At 32.0% G+C, this 19,711-nt stretch overlaps 2 protein-coding genes across 5 annotated transcripts; one reads left to right on the top strand and one right to left on the bottom strand.

Moving 5' to 3' along the window:
* Positions 1-1,366: 1,366 nt before the first annotated feature.
* On the bottom strand, positions 1,367-10,211 carry LOC114192537 (DNA mismatch repair protein MSH3). Of its 4 annotated transcripts, none has more exons than XM_028082285.1 (13): positions 9,219-10,211; positions 7,737-7,925; positions 7,224-7,388; positions 6,617-6,715; positions 6,260-6,505; positions 5,118-5,351; positions 4,885-5,016; positions 3,927-4,187; positions 3,777-3,848; positions 3,252-3,401; positions 2,518-2,982; positions 1,876-2,176; positions 1,367-1,706 (listed from the first exon to the last, which is right to left on the bottom strand). In XM_028082285.1, exons 1-12 carry the CDS (start codon positions 10,122-10,124, stop codon positions 1,877-1,879), a joined length of 3,219 nt encoding a protein of 1,072 aa, XP_027938086.1. In that variant the 5' UTR covers positions 10,125-10,211; the 3' UTR covers positions 1,367-1,706; position 1,876. The 4 variants fall into 4 exon arrangements, with proteins under 4 accessions (XP_027938086.1, XP_027938087.1, XP_027938088.1 ...); XM_028082286.1 differs by having other exon boundaries at positions 1,367-1,671; XM_028082287.1 differs by having other exon boundaries at positions 1,367-1,657.
* A 6,686-nt stretch (positions 10,212-16,897) lies between these two features.
* Positions 16,898-19,529, top strand: LOC114189483 (transcription factor LAF1). The gene is made up of 3 exons (XM_028078055.1): positions 16,898-17,205; positions 17,919-18,048; positions 18,695-19,529. The coding sequence occupies exons 1-3, from the start codon at positions 17,070-17,072 to the stop codon at positions 19,230-19,232; spliced, it is 804 nt and encodes a 267-aa protein (XP_027933856.1). The 5' UTR covers positions 16,898-17,069; the 3' UTR covers positions 19,233-19,529.
* The last annotated feature ends 182 nt before the right edge of the window (positions 19,530-19,711 follow it).

The following is a 19,711-nucleotide window of genomic DNA, read 5'->3' as shown; positions in this document are numbered from 1 at the left end:
TCTTTTTTATAAAAAGAAAAACTAATTTTTCACAAAAACTGAAAAAATATGTTTTTGATCTTGAAGTTTGAACTTAATTTAAAAATGGTTCCCGGTTGAAATTTGGTCAATGTTTGGTTTCTACACATACAAAATCATTGTTAAAATATAATAATACTACTACTATTAATAATAATAACTTCCAAATTAAATTCAAATTGCAAACCAAAAGCATTTTTTTTTTCTGGATGCTAGTTGTTTTTTATATAAAAAATTATATAAAAAATTAAATAGTGTGTGGTACGTTTGTTATTTTTAATACCGTCCAAAAATAAAGACTAAAAAATTAATTTAAAAAATACAAGAACTAAACAGTGGATTAAGTTTTGACTAACGAACATTTTCCTAATATATCGTACCAAATATTTATTCCTGTAAGCAATTCAAAATTCTTTATCTTATTGCTCGTTAAACATATGGTTTACGTCTTATTTTAGGATGTTAACTCATTTTTATAATTTCACGAGCACATCATATTTTTATAATGTACCGAACCTTATTAAAAATTAATATTTTTTAATGATTATGTAAATAAATATAGTAAAAAAAATTGGGCCTTGTAAATTTGTAGGACCATTCTCTTTTTTTGTCCAATTTGAATGTACAACATGTTCATAATAAAACGAAAAGCATCTTTATTTTCCAAACATTACTTTTCATTCATATTTTTAGTTCGTAAGTTATATTTTGAAGTCTCCTCTACGTTGGTTTAACTTCTATACAAAATTTACAAATTTTCAAAGTTAACTGGATAAAAGAAAATACTATACTTATATAAAATTGTGTAATTATTTATATAACATTTTCCATTATATATCCGACTTCGTTTTCTTCTCCCTCGTATATGTGTGAATTGTTGTATAATTTATTATATATAATTTCTCTTATAAAAGTATAAAACATATGTTTCAGGCATGCAACAGACAACTTATCTCACACATGACATAAGTGGGAAAGTGAATTGCAGCTAAAGCTAACTATATTTAGATAACGAGTATTAAATTCTATAGCTTAAAAATATTGCATTATCAGCCAATAAAAACCCTCGTTAATATGATTTTTAAAATAATTATTATAAAATGAGGAAACTTATTGCATATACCCTGTTTGTAAATTGTAATTGGATAAAAGTGAATGAATACATGCATTATTTACTCTTATAAACATAATAAAATTTACAAATTGACATAAAGTACAAGTGTAAAATCACATGCAAAGTTAAGTTGTAGGAAATATTCTACAAAGAAACACTGCGAGGGACACTCTGAGGGCGATCTTTGTAGGGGAATAGCGTAATCAGACAAACTAAAAAGTTAATGCCAAAATATAAGATGAAATTTACATTATCATAACGTTGTTGCTTTTACTTCCGTAAAAGCTCAAATTAGGACATCCAAATACATGGCGGTAAATAAACAGAAATTACAAATATAAACGAGGCAGGACCAAAAATTGGAAGGTTTAACTTGGACGAGTATACAAGAAACTGTGCAAAAGACTGTCTACACTCTACAACGCTCTGCATAGTTATAGTTGTAGCTAGTTACCAACTCAGATAGTAAGAAATCCCTCCAAAAATAATTATCAAGCTTCTCCGCTGCACCCTCGTATGTAGTAGCTAGTTACAAACAACTATTCTGATGGTAAATATATTATACAGATAATATCTGGGAAGAGAAAATTCAGTCAAAATTAATATTGTCAGCATGCAAATCCACCTTTTCTTATTAGAGGGACATATTAGTGACGCCAAAAGGAGCTAATTAGTAGTAAGAAAATAAAAATTAGTTAGCAATATCCCTTCTTTAAGAAAAAGTAGAAAAAAAATACAAGTACCTCAACTGCCAATTAATTTCTTTGCAATGCTTCTAGCATGTTTCAACAATTGAAAGCTTTTTGCACAGTCATCATCTTGTATTGCAGCTTTTAAGTTTAGATAGAAATCTTTGTATGCTATACCAAACTCTTGAAGACGATGATGCGGTTGAGCCATAAGCTGTTCTTGCTCTTGCTCTTGGCTGATCACCGGCGTATCCAATAATAGCTCCTTTCCCGATCTACTATGCATCCTACTATCTACCAGTGCTTCTAATTTGGAAGCCATCACAAGGGCTCGACTGATGCAATGCGATGGCAACTGAAAAGAAAAAGATGTTTCCAACTGTCTTAAATGAAACTCAATATATAGGAAATTTCAACAATTTTATCATTTGAGACCTCAGCTGTTAAACTCAAATGCCAAGCCAATCCCCAAATTTCCTAGCCCTAATGTTGAATTAACTAACACAGTGAGGAGATATATCCATCACTGCCATCACATTTTTCTTATCAACTTTAAAAAAATCAACCAATGACTCTGGCAGCAATGCTCTGGTAATACACACACACATAATATATATATATATATATATATATATATATATATATATATATATATATATATATTGACTTGTGTGATTAATTTCGTGAATTTATTACCTGTGCAAGCTGGGCAACCTTAAATCCAAAACTCCTCTCTGAAACACCAGGTGCGAGCTTGTACAGATAAGTTACATCATGATCCAAGTTAGAATTTTTACTTGCATCATGTGAGGTCAGATGTGACACGTGATATGCTGCTACAGAGCCAGGAAATTCAGTTGACAAGCTGGCGATCTTTGGATAGTGAGTAACAAAGAGGACCATGCTTCGTTTTTGCTTCAGAAGATAATGCAATGTCGCGTGAGCAATGGCCATACCATCATGTGTACTTGTTCCTCTCCCAAGTTCATCAATGATAACCAGTGAATGTTCTGTGCAACAGTGAAGAATATGTGAAGTCTCACTTAGTTCTTCTAGGAAGGTGCTTCTCCCTTCTTGAATACTGTCAGAAGCACCCATTCGGGTGTAGATACTATCCAGGACGTGCAGTTTTGCTGATGATGCTGGTACGAAGGAACCAACCTACAGAGATCGGAGATGTTTCAATAAAGCAACAGCCGGAAGTAAATTTTAGAGGGAGAAAGACTTCAACAACTTTTTGCTTAAAAAATATAAAGAATTTGAAAAAAAAAAAACTATGCTGATTTAAAAACATGATATATCAGAACCTTTCACTTAGCTTTCAGTATTTACAAAACAAAGCGTAAGCACAACTGCACAACCTCAGCATGTTGTTGCATTAACGGCAGAAAATGAAAGCAGAAATGCAGCAGACACTGCATTAGATCTACCTGAGCCATTATAGCAATCAGAGCCACCTGGCGAACATAGCAACTTTTTCCACCCATATTGGGTCCAGTAACAATCTGACAATACTCTCCATCTGCATGCAAGTTTGTATCATTTGGGACAAAATTCTCTTGTAAGGTGGTCTCCAAAACCTGGAGAGAAATGACTGGCAATAATGAGCATCTAATTGCCAATCAACAATAGGAACTTGAATTCACTGAGTCAAAAGTATTGCACAACCCCAGTAATTTTGAGAGTGGAGTATTCAGATTCTGTTACACAAGAAAGTTGCAACAGTCAAACAATTCTTCTGATGCACAAGGCAGTGCCTTGGCCATCCAAGAACCCATTTAAAGGAAATAAATGTACATGATGATTTGTACTAAATAGACAAACATCGAAACTACGAATACGACAGGCAAGTATTTGAAACTTAAATGGATTCAACAAAACATTCATTTAATTTGGCACAAAAGTCCCACTGGATGAGGAATTTCATACAAAAAGTCAATGCATTAAATTCATACCGGATGTCTACCAGAACAAATTTGTATCTGAACAGGCTCTTGGTCATGTACAAACACAGGGCGAACATAACCCTATCACAGAAAACAGACACTATATTACAAAATTCCAGAAACATTTGAAGGCACTTGAAAATTTCTTTAAGAACAAACCTTATTTCTTGAAAGAATGGCAAGTGAGTACAGACAATCTAAAGCTGCTAGTGCTTGAACAGCAGCTTGGAACTCAGCATAGTGTTTACTGAAGTCCCTAAGAAAGCTATTCCAGGCAGCTCGGCAAGCAACACCGAGCTCCTCTTTTGCTAATGACAACCTGTCCAATTCTGTAACTACTTCAGGAGGGTGATACCGAATTGTTTTCTTCGTGCTATTTACCTTCGCCCAGTTTGAAGGAACCTTTACATCTGTTGATAACTACAGCCCAAAAAAATATTAAATGGCAGTTAAAACGTGTTCACAGCCAAGCATTAACTCAATGGAAACATACCATAGTGTGAAAACAGTTGTAAAATTCGAGTTCTTCTTAACTAATAAACAAGAAATGCGAAAATTGTAATTGTCTATATTAAATTTAAGAAAAGAAAGGAAAATTAAATAGAGACACTCGGTAATGTCAGCTTGAAAGAAGAACCAGTGTCAAATGGGTATTGAGAACATGAAATAAGCATAACATTTTCATCCATCCTTAGCAGTATTTGACTGAGATTTGGGGCTTCTTTTCTCCTTCAAAGTAGAATTTTCTCAAGTAGCTTCTACAAAAGCTCTAATTTTCAGTCTTTCGTGTATCACCAAAAAAAAAAACTACTTTTAATTTAAGAGCTATAGAAAATATGTTTAATTTGTCATCTTTTGAGGAGAAGACAAGCCAAAAAAAGCGTGTCATTATCTTATCCCCTTTTTCGAAGTTAAATTGACTTCTTCAATTTATCAATTTATGAATTAAGACACATTTGGAGCACAGGTCACTGCATAGTATTATGTACTGAAATGAGTACCATTCAGATACGAATAAGCCAACAATCAGAAATGAGAAATTAACAAGAACTAGAATACCAAATTTCCAGCCTCTGAAGTATTTAAATATTAAGGATATTCCTTCTAATTAGACTACCTCAATCAAATGAGTTGTTCCAGAAACAGTAATAAATTCCAATTTTTGCATTTTAAGCAATTTGCGATACAAGTCAATCAACGAATCTAATTGTTGCACTGCCAGCTTGACATCCTTACGAGCTTTAGTGACCTACATGCATTATTATAAAATCAATATCGTTAAAGATAAAAATGATTAAAATGATTAAGGAAAATATAATTTTTTTTCCACACAAAAAGGCACTGACAAACCTCTGGGAACTGTCCCTCCGAAGCAGTGATCAATTTTGTTAGATCTCCTTGATCAGCAGAGTCTGTGTTTAAAGATGACAACATTTTTGCAGCATTAGCAATAATACTGTCAGAAGAAGCAGTCAAAATTAACCTTTTTAACAGATTGGAGCGCAATGTGTTATTCCCCTCTCCTATGTTAAGTTGTTGCAGCTGCTTTCCAGCAGAGAGAATAGCTTGAATTACTGCAACAAACTGTATAAAGACAATTTTTCAAGTAATCAATGCCTATCATCTTTCTCTTCAACTAAAATGCCTTGGAATAAATTTGTACCCATAATTATAATAGAAGAAGTATCCAAATGATTATAATTGTTCAGTAAAATTAATACAAACATTTACAACCATTTCCTTTGCACTGCAATAAAAACACAATAATTATTAACAAGAACATCTTCACACACAAAAAAAAATCATAATAATTTACATTACAGTTTATCACGTTGTAAGGCTGAAAAATCTAGTCATCTTAAAAGCAGCCTCGTTTTCTTAAGGAACATGTAAAGATCACTTTATTACTATACCTTAATACAAAATTTAAATATTCAAGTTCTAAAGGTGAAGCTAGTGTTTGCAAAACAAATGGGTATACTCTTGTATTCCTTATCTTTGGTAAAGATTAAGAAATACTCATATTAGGTCCAGTTCTCATCTAAACCACAGTCCTGTTACAGTTGGAAACACAATTGTAGTCTAGTCTGACTCAAAGCATGGTTGTAGAATCCCTAACAGATTCTCAGAATGTCTATTTTTCTTAAATTTTTGGAACAAAGAAACATCCGAACATACAAATCTTGTCATTAAGTACTTAAAAGAATTCAACTCTCTTTTTGTCTCCCTATCTTATATAAAGCCTACGTGTAAAAAGAAATTACAAGGATTCTTAGCAAGTCTTATTGTTCTTAAAATTAAAATTGAACAAAGAAACATTCAAACATTTAAATCATGTCAACAAGTAATTAAAAGAATTCAATTCTTTTTTTGTCTCCCTATCTCATATAAAGCCTACGTGTGAAAATAAATTACAAGGAATATGAAGACAATTGATTGAAGTACAGAATATAGTAAATACAAGAAAAGGCTAACAAGAAGCCATTTATCACCTCAGATGGGGAAGCAGTACAATGGAAAATTCTCGTAATTCCACGTTGTATATCAGGTGCTCGGCCAAGAGTTGTCAAAACCAATGAAAGAATGTTTGCTAACTCAGGTTGCATGATTGCTACATTGAGATCGTCTTCAACTCCAAGATTGTTCGTGCCATTACAAGATCCCATGCACTCTGCAATTTCAGATACAGCATGAAGACGTGCAGAGATCAAGGTTCGGTCACATAATGGGTGAGATACCTGTATCATGGACAAAGACAATTAAATAAGTGTCTCTTCTGGCTGATTTAAAAAAAAAAATAGAATTCAACACTCAATGTCTGTGTGAGGAGGAATGGAAGCATCTCATACCCATTGCCTAAGAAGTCTAGAACCAAATATAGTAAGAGTATGATTCATAATTTGCAGCAAGGAACCAATCTCAGATCCATCGTTGTTATTTTTCAAAACCTGAAAATACAGCAAGCATTCATTGGCAGCAATAACAGAAGAGAATATTAAGCTGGTATGAGAGGTTAAAAACAAAACTTCTAGTTTGTAAAAAAGCACAACGGCAAACAACATAAATTTCAAAGTAAACACATTGTAAGATATGAAATCATCCATTGTCTGTTGACCCATTGTATGATAATACAGCGTATTCATGTTGTGGACCAGGACTTTTGATTGCTATACCTTTACATGAATCAACCATGAGTAGTACATAAACCAAATAAAGAAAGAGCAATTCATGTTTTAGTTTGATCGAACTTTATAAAAATGTCAGTTTATCCAACTACCACAGCACAACAGCAGCGAAAAGGAAATGATGAGTATATTTACAATATTTAAGTTCAACCTACACATAAGAACAGTTTGTAATTGCCATACTTCAAAACAAGTACAAAAAGAATTAAAAATTCTCAAAAATGCTCCATTCCTTATTAAACATTCTAAAAAATCTACAATTATTAATTACCTCCAGTTGTTGAAGTGTATTGGCTGAAAGGGTCATTTCCGTATTGTTTGACAAGGGCCTTAGAGAAGCTCCTGAACACAAAATTCTTTCAAAACCAAATTCCTTTAAATGCCGAATAGTTAAGGCCAAAGCTTGGACAGACAAATCTGGCATGTTCAACACCTCCTTTATAACAAAAAGAGTAGAGACAAAAATAACAGGTAGTTATGAGTTGAAGTTGCAACTACAATCAACTTAAAACTACAATTTCTAAAGTAAATTCAAAAGTACAATGACCAGGGGAATAGAAAATTAAACACGGAATTTAACACAAAAACGAGTATATGAAATTTTAGTACTTTGTTAGATCCATCACAAACAATGATAACAAACTACAATGACATACTCAATAATCACAAGATAGATGTTGCCTAAGAGAAAAATGTATAATAAAACCAACAAGAAATTTTGATTTTAGGAATTTCCAAACCTGCTGCATGAATAATTATTTTATAAAATATCAGAAGTTGATACCTTGATTACTAACTGCTGACTTTTGTGCTCCCTCGAATTCTTGTTTTGTAGTGAATCTGGTTGACCGTCTACATGCACGTTATCATACAAGGTCATAATTTCAGAAAGAGCACCCCCATCAGTGAAGCAATCTCGTGAAACACGCTCCACACGAACATTCGAGGCAGGTCCAGCAAAATCCAGCAATAACTAATAACAAATCATCCAATCACATAATTCAGGCCGAGGGCGGTAGTGTTTTTCCTTGTGGATTATTACAGTAATTCATTTAGTGATGATTATAGCTTAATTATAAGTATATGCCTCCCTGTAGGATAACATCAGTTTAATATTTTTGTTCTAAAATTATTGAGAATAGTAACTACATTATAGTTTCAGAAACAAGCTTTAGATCATTTTAACAACAAATTGTCAAAATACCATTCTGTTTGTTAGAAGAATTCAAAGAAGTAAGAATACAAGAGAAGAAAATTAGAAATCTGACTAAAAAAGAAGTGAAATACACGAAAATTGTGGAAAAGGAAAAAACATGTCATGCAAGAAGATATACCAAATTGTACAGTACATAAATGGTAATTGGTTCTCTAAAGTCTGAAGACACACAGGATGTAATGGTTATCCTACAACGATTCTGGGCATCAAGTCAGTCCTTTAACGCTTAAGAATTAAATACACATCAACTTGGTTACTCAAGAAGTGTTGCAGCCTCAAATTCATCCCTAAATTGAAGATTTGTTTTACACTATGAAGGAACAACGTTGATGTTCAAAAACCTGGGGGCCAATTTTAACATGCAATTAGTCTTAATTCTTAGGAAGACCAATTTGAGAGTTAATCAGCCAGGACTAATTCATACCTGCCACAATGGAAACACCATTGCATTAAATTGTATTGATAAGTTAATGTAGTGTATTTAAATGGGAAACTAAACTTTAATTTTCACACCGAAATCGGAATTAAGACAAGGGATTTGCATTGTATAATTATCTTCCTTGTCAGAAGTTGAAATACAAATTACAGTGATTGACAAATCAAACGTTTTCGATACTTAACAAAAGTATAGTAAAGACCCATACCTACGAACATTTTGTTTATTCCACCAACCTCTATTCATGAAATATCGTGCTAGAAAAGGTCATCCAAATGGTCCCCATTTTAAACGCCTCATCAAACAATTGTAATAAACAGTACATTTTACACAAAATTGGCACCTCTTCCCACAAGCAAGACCTAGAGTCAGGCCAAGAAAGAAGCTACCTTGAAACCTGAACTTCAACCTCAATCCTACATCATCCATGTATCATCCAACGCAGTATCAAGCATCAACATTCCATCAAGCAAAACCATGACAAGTAAAGAGCAGCAAGCAACTACACATAAGTTCCATTGCACAAAACAATGAGACAAATAAAACAACGACAAAATTCTTAAAACACAACCAAAATAAGAGCCGAGCTGTCGCATTAAATCGTTTAAAACTACCTTTTCTGTTTGCTTTGAAAGAGGGTCCCCAAGAAGCAACTCAGCCGGAGACAAGTTCACAACAACGGCCTCAAGCGCACTCCTCAGAAAACCATCACAAAACTCCCCGTAAACAACATCCCCGGTCGAAATCTCCACAGCAACAATCCCAATCCTCACATCAGCACCACCCTCCACCCCACAATTCCCCTTCTCCCCCACAACACTTTTCTCCACCACACAAAGTAAGTAATTACTCTCTCCACTACACCCGTCCTCCCCTCCCCCAATCTCCGGCGCCGCCTCAAGCGTGGCCTTAGTGTAAAGCGCCGACAGCCCGCGCCCGAACGGCGCAGAGCGGTTGGAACCGTGGGCCTTGATGGCAGCAGTCTCGGTCTGCCGGACCACGCCGACCTTATACCCAGCACTGACGAGCCTCCTGACGTGGACATTCAATCGAAAAGTTGGTATGCTAGCGGTTAAGAAATTGTGATCCATGTGCGCGTAAATGCCTAAGACTCTGGCAGCGTTTTCGGCGTCTTGGCCGAAGAAACGGTACCTATAACCGACCTCGACCATGAGGAGAACGTCGGGGTGTTTGGCTCTGAGGTGGAGGACCTGCTGTTCGAGGGGAGTGTAGGTTGGGCGTGTGGAAGAGGAAGGGGGAGGAGGGTGTTGAGGGGAGGAAGGTTCGAGAAACTTGTGGAGGAAGCGTTGGTGGAGTGAAGGGGAAGAAGGTTCTTGAAGCTTCTGGAGCTTGCGAGGGGGTGTGAGTAGGGACTTAAGGCGGCGTTTGGAAGGGGAGAATGTGGCGGTGGCGGAGATTTTGGGAGTGGGAGGGTTGGAACGGGGAGAAGAAGGAGGAGACGGAGATTTGGCTTTGCGAGCGAAGAAGCGCGAAATCACTTGTTGCTTTTGCTTTCCCATGGCGATACTGGATTTGGCGCGCTTCAGGATTCTATGAACGACTTTTTTCTACTTCTTCTTCTTCTTCTGTCTTGCGTCACTCACTTCACTCTCACTTCTCCTAACTCACTTTTTTACCCCTCATTTTCCACTTGCAAAAATGAAAACGATAATTTTTTATTATTTTAAGGTAACACAATATATTTTCTCATATTATTTATATATACATTTTTTATATTTTAAAAACATTAATCCTTGATATTTAACATGTACATTTTTTTTATATTGCATGACTATCTATTTAAAGAATGGTACTGTGACTATCAGGTGTATTATATTTAAAAGATAGGTACTTAAGTAAGTATTTTTAATTATAAAGACTAAAACATAATTAAAATTCAAAAGATAAGAATAAATTCATCCTATAAAAATTATATGTATGGGTGTTTTTTCTTAGACTTAATTACTTGTTTAGTTTAATAGTTTCGTAATTTTTTTAAATGATTTTTAATCACTTAAAATCTCAACAGCATTAATTTCTTTCGTAACAAAAAATAATTGGACCAATCATTTGGATTTTCTAAATTCACACGCTATTGGCTTTTAATTTCTTTTTCTTTTTAATAAAATATTTAATTAATGAATACTCGCAGGTATCCGCAAATAATCAAAATTATCGATGTCAAAAAAAAATAATATTCGTAGGTATTTGCAACTAAAATTCGCAAGGAGTAAAAAATGGATATTAAATATGAGGTTAAAATACTCTCTTCGTTCATGTTTTTGTTGAAAAATCTCAAATAGGTCCTAAGATTTTTTTTAGTCTCAATTAGGTCCATATTTTTTAAAATGTGTAACAATTAGGCTCATTCTGTTAGTATAGAGTTAACGGTGTTAAGGATATATTTTGAAAAAAAACTGTTTTTTTCAAAATATTTCAATTTTTATTTTTATAGATGGGACATTTTTTGATTTCGAAATTTGAATATTATAGTCATAACTCGAAGTGCTCCTTGGTGTATTTCTAAAAAGAATCCTTTTTTCTTCGAATCTTAGCAATAAATATCCTTTCGAAACAATATTTTTTTCTTCATTGGATTGGGATTGACTGTGAATTCTTTCGATTTCTTATTCGATTTATGTATTCTTTTTTCTCAATTAAAGAAGGCAAAGGCTAACTTCCGAAGTTTAAGTAAAAAAAAAATGATAAAATACAATCTAAATTTATCAAGAAGCTCTATAACTTGTAATGAAGCTTATACTTGGCTTCTCATTTTTTTGAATTTTTAATTTTTTTTTAATTTTTTTAAATTTTTTTTTTAATATTTATTTAAATTTTTTTTAATTTTTTTTTTGAAAATTATTCATGCCACGTGTCACATTAATATTGTGCCACGTGTCAAGTCAGTAAGGTGATACGTGTCAAGTCATTGTTTGAATCTCAATTTGGTCCATATATTTGTTATTTTAATTATATTTCAGTCCATTTTTTTTTTTAATTTTCAATTTCATCATTTCCAAATTAAGATCAAATTTAACTTTTATATAAATTTTATAATGATATTTTTATTAAACATTTTAATAATATTAAGTTTATTTTATATTTTGTTTTAAAATTATAAAATATTTATTTTAACTTGTTACAAAATTGTTTTAAATAATTTATATACAAATGTTATAGTTGGTTTAAAATTAACAATTTTATAAATTTAAATATAAAATTTTAAAATAATTTTGTAAAAAGTTAAAATAAATATATTTAAAAAAATTTTAAAAAATGGACTGAAATGTAATAAAAATAACAAATATATAGACCAAATTGAGATTCAGACAATGATTTGACACGTGTCACCTTACTGACTTGACATGTGGCACAATACTGACGTGACACGTGGCATGAATAATTTTCAAATAAAAAATTCAAAAAATTCAAAAAAAAAAATTAAAAAAAAATTTAAAATTTTTTTAAAAAATTCAAAAAAATTCAAAAAAATGTAGAGCTGACACGTGGCACATTTTTAACACCGTTAACTCTATACTATGGGCCTAATTGTTACACATTTTCAAAAATATGGACTTTATTGAGACTAAAAAAAATCTTAGGACCTATTTGAGATTTTTCAACAAAAACATGGACCAAATGAGTATTTTAACCTAAATATGAATACTCGTTATCCACAGATATGAATAATTTTGATAGCCGTATATTAATGGGACGGGTACGGGTATCATAGTATCTATATTCATGAATATCTGTGTCCGCTAAACTTCAATTCACAAAAATACCTTTATATATATATATATATATATATATATATATATGTATGTATGTATGTATGTATGTACACCCTTTGACACTCTAGGTAATCCTAATGAATGAATCTAAAATAGAGTTTGTCCCTTTGTGAAAATTTTAGAAATATATATATATATATATATATATATATATATATATATATATATATATATATATATATATATTACAATAACGTACAAAATCAACTTCATATACGTTAACGCAGGTTTTTTTAACGCAATAAAACATGTTAATATAGTGATAAAAGAAAAAGAACTCGAAAGGAAATTTGGTAGACTCATAACCTAAAGGATGCCATGTAATAATACTATTTACATTAAAAAAGAAAAAAATGTGATGCATTATATTGTGGTCGACATTTGTTGAGAGATTTTATTGCCAGCAAGCAACGATTTGAGATTAGTATCTTCTTTTTTCTTTTTAAAACAGTGGATTAGGATTAGAGGGGTTTGTTCATATAAAACATTATCTCTCATGTAACTAACGGCCATGTTTGAATTTGCTTCACAACTTTATTATAACATATATTATTATTGTTCTATATAATTATCGTCATCAATCTCTTAATCTTATTCAATCATGGGTTTACACAGCACATAACAAAATCAAATAATGTCACGGAACACATGAGAAAGGACCATAAAAATATGTAGTAAATGTTAAATACTTATGAAAAATAAATAAATAAAAAATCTATTTCTCACCGTGGGTGCCAAAATAATTTAATAAACATGTAGTGCGGTCTGGTTCGACTGAAACTAATTATGCAATCACCACAACCAAACTTTTACTATTTGGTTGTTCGGTTAATGTGGTTTAACAATTTTGCTATATTGAATAACCACTCAATTCAACTTATATAAAAACATTACTAACGAATAAAGTTAAAACAAAATATTATTATACACATGCTGTTCTCATATTCAAAGACAACTTAAAAAATAATAAATATAAAATTTAATTAAGTTTTGAATAATTAATAAATTTAGATACTTTTAATTTATTTTCTTTATAAATTTCTATTATATTGATTTTTTTTATCTAAAGTTTTTAGAATTTGAAAAACAAAATGACCTAATAACGGTTAATCTTACTTTTAGTTTTGAAGTAGTTGATTCACTTGTTTTTTAATATTTTTAATATTCTTTAATATATCCATTAATCTGTTTCTAAATGAATGAATTGATTAACGAGCTGTATGAAAACATGCAAATAAAACAATATTTGTTTGAATATTTAAACGAAGATTTAATTAGTAGGATGATACGCATTTTTGTTAAGACGTGTCAGTTTGGTAGTTAGTGTATGAAGATGTCAATCGAATCTCAACTTTTGAAAATATGTCTCGATTAAATCCCTTTAGAAAAGCCATTAACGCGTTAAAATCATCAATAAAGTTAACGACCTTGATAATTTTGTTTTGGGAGAGACCTAATTGGTTAACGAGTTTAATAATTTTATTCTGGAAGGGACATAATTGAGGGATCTTTTTGAAAGTTGAGATCCAAGTAACACCTTTTTGAAAGTGGGTACCATACTGACACATTCGAACGAAGGTGAGTATTATCCGGCTAATTAAATCTTAAACAAAAGAATTGCAAAATTTTGGATACCAAATAAAATGATTTTTTTTAACAAAAACTCAATAAATAATGTTCAAATGAATGAGTATTTACAATCAGTCCTTACAAATGATTTATAATTTTGAAAGAATAAAACTGATTTTTTATACACAAGGTCGAGTAAAGAAATATTGTATTTTGAAGAATAAAATATTTATCAGTGTATACAATGTTAATTTATTACATATTTTTCTATTTTGCTTTCTTCTGATTAATATAGTAATTGCACTCATTATCATCTCCTTAGATCAAATGTTGGCCAAAAATTAAGATTTAAAAACCATATAAAAACCTCAATCAACCAGAAAAAAAAAAAAAACATTTGCATTAGTTACAAATAACACTTCTAACCCAAACATCAAAATGTTAGATATTTAAGTCTCTTTTCCGTTTATATCGTTTATTTATCTACGTATTTGATCTAAAATTCAATATACTATAGTTGTATTGAGGTATCTGGTGCTGCTATATCTTAACTTTTTTGTTGATAACATGAAAATATCTTTTCTCTCAGGACCAAAATATGTCATGAATATAACCTTAGTTAATAAAAGTGCATACAAACAACAATTGTAAGATTCCTTTGTTCCATGGAAGATAATGGTCGGCAAATAACCATTGTTCTTCCTTTCCACAAGTTTCAGACAGAATAAGATAATTAATTGTTCCTTAAGTTTAGGAAGAAACAAACAGCTGTAGAGCAAAGCATGCTTCAACTGTATATGAAAATACACCCTTTAGAGCCACGCCTACAATTTTATGTAGGTAATTTTATTCCTATAAGTCTTTGATAATTGAAACTAAGTTTATTGAGGGTTTTTTATATGTATTTTATTGAAGGTTTAGAAAGGGCACATAGAAAAGTCTTTATGTTTCTTCGTTCTCATCAATATTGCTGTTTAATATTATTTGACAAACTGAATAATTCTAGGTACTTAGAGGAGGCCAACCTTCAACCATGCGTGACAATTTTTTTATCCCCATTGAACTTTGTGAGTGCAGTTTTTCAATTTAATTTTTAATATTAATGAAAGTGTAATCTGGCAAAGGGACTTCAGTGGGTATATATATTAATTAAAGACAGAAATATAATATGGTTCTGAACAATAATTGTGATTCCTTAATGATCTCATAAAGTAATGAATTGATTGAATAATCTGAAATTCGCGAACGCTGTACCTTTGTCGTGTCCGAGTGGGATTCCTGTGTTCCTTCACAAACTAATTGGGGATAATTTTCTTAGTCAATGACTTGTTCTGGTTGGGTATATGGGTGATTGAAGGGACACTACCAACTCCAAGATATACATGGGGTATCTTCTGATTCCTTTTCAAATTCTAGTATCAAACATGATCATCGAATAAGTTAGGTTCACATGTGCATCTACCAACTGATTTCTTTCACCGGTTTGTAATTTTTATCCTCCAAAGTATTAAAAGAAAATAATGTTTGACTTTACTTTGAAAGTTTCACATCGAGTAAAAATAAAATGAATTCATAATATATAAATGAGGTATAAATTTTAAAATCTACTTCTAACATGATATATTAAAGTCAGGTTAGAACTTATCTTAACAACTTTCTTAGATAAAAAAATATATATACCTGTGGGTTCATCCTCTTGTGACAAGGATGCAGATTTCTGGTGAAATTTTATCCATCTATTTCACCAATTTTACTTATTTTTATTTTTTTTATCCCGATTTGTCCACCATCAATCCAAAAACATATTCCATTCTCATCCAAATTTGTACGAACGTTCCTTCTGCAATAACATTACAAGTGTTAATGGTAAGGACAGTTTTCTCCTATTGCAACCTCTTCAGCACGCACACGCTTACCCGATTCACTGTTTCTGCCATTTATATTTCATCAACTGCATACATCAGCCACAGAATGAGGACAAAGACTCGTTTCTTAACTGCATAACTTTTAAATAAAAACTTTCCTATGAAGAAAAGTTAGCTGAGTTTTCATTATATTACTTCTTGCTAACCATATCGTACATTCCTTCAATTCAACAGTGGACACCAGTTAAAAGAACCACGTGCTGCCTCATTTGAAATAGAGTTATGCATTACCTGAAAAGGTAAATGCAAAACCCAGTTACGAAAACTATAAAAATTCGTAACCTAAAGCATATTTACAGAAAGGGTTTAAATTTACACATGAAATGCATACATTATTTGGATATGCATGGTAAAAAAAAATGATCAGTCTTGTAGAGTTTTGCACGTTTGTTGTGTTTTGGCGTTACAACTAGTTACATAGTTTGTTAATTGTTCTTGGACGGTAGAGAATTTGTCGGCACGAGAGGAATGTTGACTTGAATAAGCCTAAACTATTAGGTCTACTATACTAGTTCAATGAATATATAGTGTCCTCCAATTCATAGCTGTTCTTCTATTATTACCTTCACTCTACCTGGCTAAAGAACAAAATGAAGTTTCATCTGTTAAGATTAATTTATGTAAAAGGTAAAGACTGAACACTCTTTTCATATCTTCTACAAATCGAAGGCCTTCACGTGAAGACTTTCATATTTGTTAGAAGTATTCAAAGTATGCAATAAAGAACTCCAAAAATACTGCACCTAAAAACAAATCATGTAACTTTTGGGGATTTTGGACATGTGGTCTATTAAAGTTGATGGCAAACAATGATACCACAAATTCCAACATTTTCCAAACTGGCACCCTTTGAGTCTGCAAGGGTGAATTTCAGCAAGGTGGAACAAGTTTTCAACCCTCTGGGGCAGGACAGAAATATTTTATTGAATAGAAATTTCTTGGTTTATCATTTTATTTTGTTATTTCAACGCTCGTTGTGAATAAGTAATGGAAAGAGAAATGCACAAGCACCACTATTTCATGGACTTTTATATATATAAGTCTGTTTGTGCACTGTTTCCCTATCAAATATTTCCCCTTCCTTCTCTTAGTCTGCAATGTCACCTCTGTGAGTTCTGTCATAGAAAATCCAATTCCAAGCCTATCATTGAAGTGAAATTGTGTGAGGCAAGGCAAAATGGGGTGCCAGCCATTGGAAAAGGGAAAACCAAAACATAAGAAGGGGTTATGGTCACCAGAAGAAGACAATAAGCTCAGAAACTACATCCTTAAACATGGTCATGGCTGTTGGAGTTCTGTTCCCATTAACGCAGGTTGGTTTCTTTCTTCTTTCCTGGTTGTGACCTTTTGTGAATCATACCACAGTTTAGCATATTCCTTGTATTGTATGTACAACACAAAGGGCATTATTAAATGAAGACATCCTTGGTCTTCTTCAAGAAAGGTTTTTCTTCCTTTATTTGAAAGTATGTCTACCACTTATTTGAGAAAAGATTATGTTATCAAATCGAAATGTTGGTATCTTTCACTTCAGTAAATTTCAGATGTCTTGATAAGCTTTTCTTTGCCCTTTGTTTGGATTCATTCTAATAAATTTATCCAATCAATTCTGCGTATGAAAAGGATACATTGGTAAGGAAAAGTAATACTAGTGCAATGAAGTGTACTTTTTAGACTAAATTAAGCTAACACTTCTTCATATTTTCTCAAATTACACTAAAACTCCATTCTTTTAAAACTTTACACAAATTTTCTATTTTGAAAATATCACTAAGACTTCTTGACAAAAGAGACCATTGTTTGTAAAGATATAAAATAGTAAAATTTCATAATCCAGCTTGCTAAACTAATTGGATAATTCTGGCTTGCGTAATTTTAACATCTTATGGTAAGACTAAACTGGCATTTTGTGTAAAAGTATATTTGCTGACAAAGATCAAAAGTGTTATAGTCAAACCAACATGCATTTATATAATATTTTCAATGTTTACCTGACATTGATGGGGCAAATACATTTTGTGTGAAGGCTTGCAAAGGAATGGAAAGAGTTGCAGACTAAGATGGATAAACTATCTGAGGCCAGGATTAAAGAGAGGGAAGTTCAGCAAACAAGAAGAAGAGACAATCCTCACCCTTCACCACATGCTAGGCAACAAGTAAGGCACAAGAGTAAATCTTCTTTCACTTTATCAGTTCAAAAGTTTCAGTTTTATGACCAAGTTAACACAGAATAAGTAAAATCTGTAATTTTCAGTCAAAAATATTGATAAATACATGTCAGGAGTAGGTGTTAAATCTAAATTATGCTTTAATTAGTATAAGAAGTTATGCAAAGTAAAGGAAAAGACAAATTCCCTTAGTTCAATATTTGAGGCTAAGCTAGGAAATGCAATTGGATTGGAAAGGAGTTTAATATTTAATTCTGTTTTAGAAAAGAAACTGGGGCGTTTAAAATGAAAAATAAAAGGAAGAATTGATAAGTAAGTCAAGTCATGGATTGGCTTAGATGCCATGCTTCATTTTTTAAAGAGGGATGAACATTGAAAACAATAAAAAAAGTCTTTTCAACTATTCCTCAGTTCTGTTGTATATTAAATTTAAATCTAGTCCAATACCATTTGGCTAGTGTTTCTGAGTGTCCCTTCTTATATTCCAACCAGTAAGACAAACTATTCACATAAAGAATGTATGTCTGTGAAATTTAGAACAGAAATTCAGAACTACTGTTTAAACTCTTTGTTTTAATTTATCTCACATGTGGTGAAGATTGCTGAGAAAAACTTGAATTATATTATTGGGCAGGTGGTCACAGATATCACAGCATTTGCCAGGAAGAACAGATAATGAGATTAAAAACTACTGGCATTCATATTTGAAAAAGAAAATGGCCAAAGCTAAGGAAATGGATTCTCACAACCAAATGAAGTATGCTAGTTCAAGCTCAGATACCATGGACTCTTCAAATTCTCTGCAAAATCTTGCAACTCAAGGTACACAGAATTGTAACTTCACCAAAGAGGCTTGTCAAAGCTCCTTACCAAAACTGCTATTTGCTGAGTGGCTTTCATTGGATCAAGTAAACTCTGCAAATTCAGTTGATTCTTTTGGTTTGAGGAATGGATTTGATCAAAATTCAACTCTTCAGGAGGCTGCAATCCATGATATGACAGAGGTACCCTTTGGTGGAGGGTACCATAGATGCTTGGCTAACATTTCAGACCCTGAGATTTTCAATTCAGAGCTGAAGTATGCAAATCAGATGGTGGAAAATGGTTTCATCCATTGTGTGCCTGGAGTTGACTTGATGAGTATGAGCAATGATGCGATAATGTACATATGAGAAGTATGTTTCGGGGTTGGTCAACAAGGAATAATATCATTTTCTAATTTTATACATACACAAAACAATCAAACTTCAGCAATATAAAATAAAAGTTGCTTTCCAAGTTGTATGTTCTATTCTTCTACCCACCTCCAATTATTTCAATACGATGCCTCACGCATGATTAATTGTTATTCTTCTAGAATTTTCGTTGCATACAACTATGTAATTTTGTTTTAGTTTAAGAAGTCAAACTTCTGGTGGTCTTCAATGTTTTTACAGAAAATCACATTTTATTAAGTGCTATTTGGCTAATGTCTACGAAGTAATTACATTCTTACAAGTCAATTTTACTACTTCTATCAGATACGCCAATACACGTGAATACAAACTTACTTTTTCAAACATTTAAGTAGTTTACCAGAATAAGAAAAAACAGTTCACAAGTAAGTTGAATATTTGGAACCACAGTAGAAAGTTTGTAAAAAAAAAAAAAA

Source organism: Vigna unguiculata, chromosome 7, assembly GCF_004118075.2.
Source record: "Vigna unguiculata cultivar IT97K-499-35 chromosome 7, ASM411807v1, whole genome shotgun sequence".
Classification (NCBI taxonomy): Eukaryota; Viridiplantae; Streptophyta; class Magnoliopsida; order Fabales; family Fabaceae; genus Vigna; species Vigna unguiculata.
This window is presented reverse-complemented; position numbering and strand designations above follow the sequence as displayed.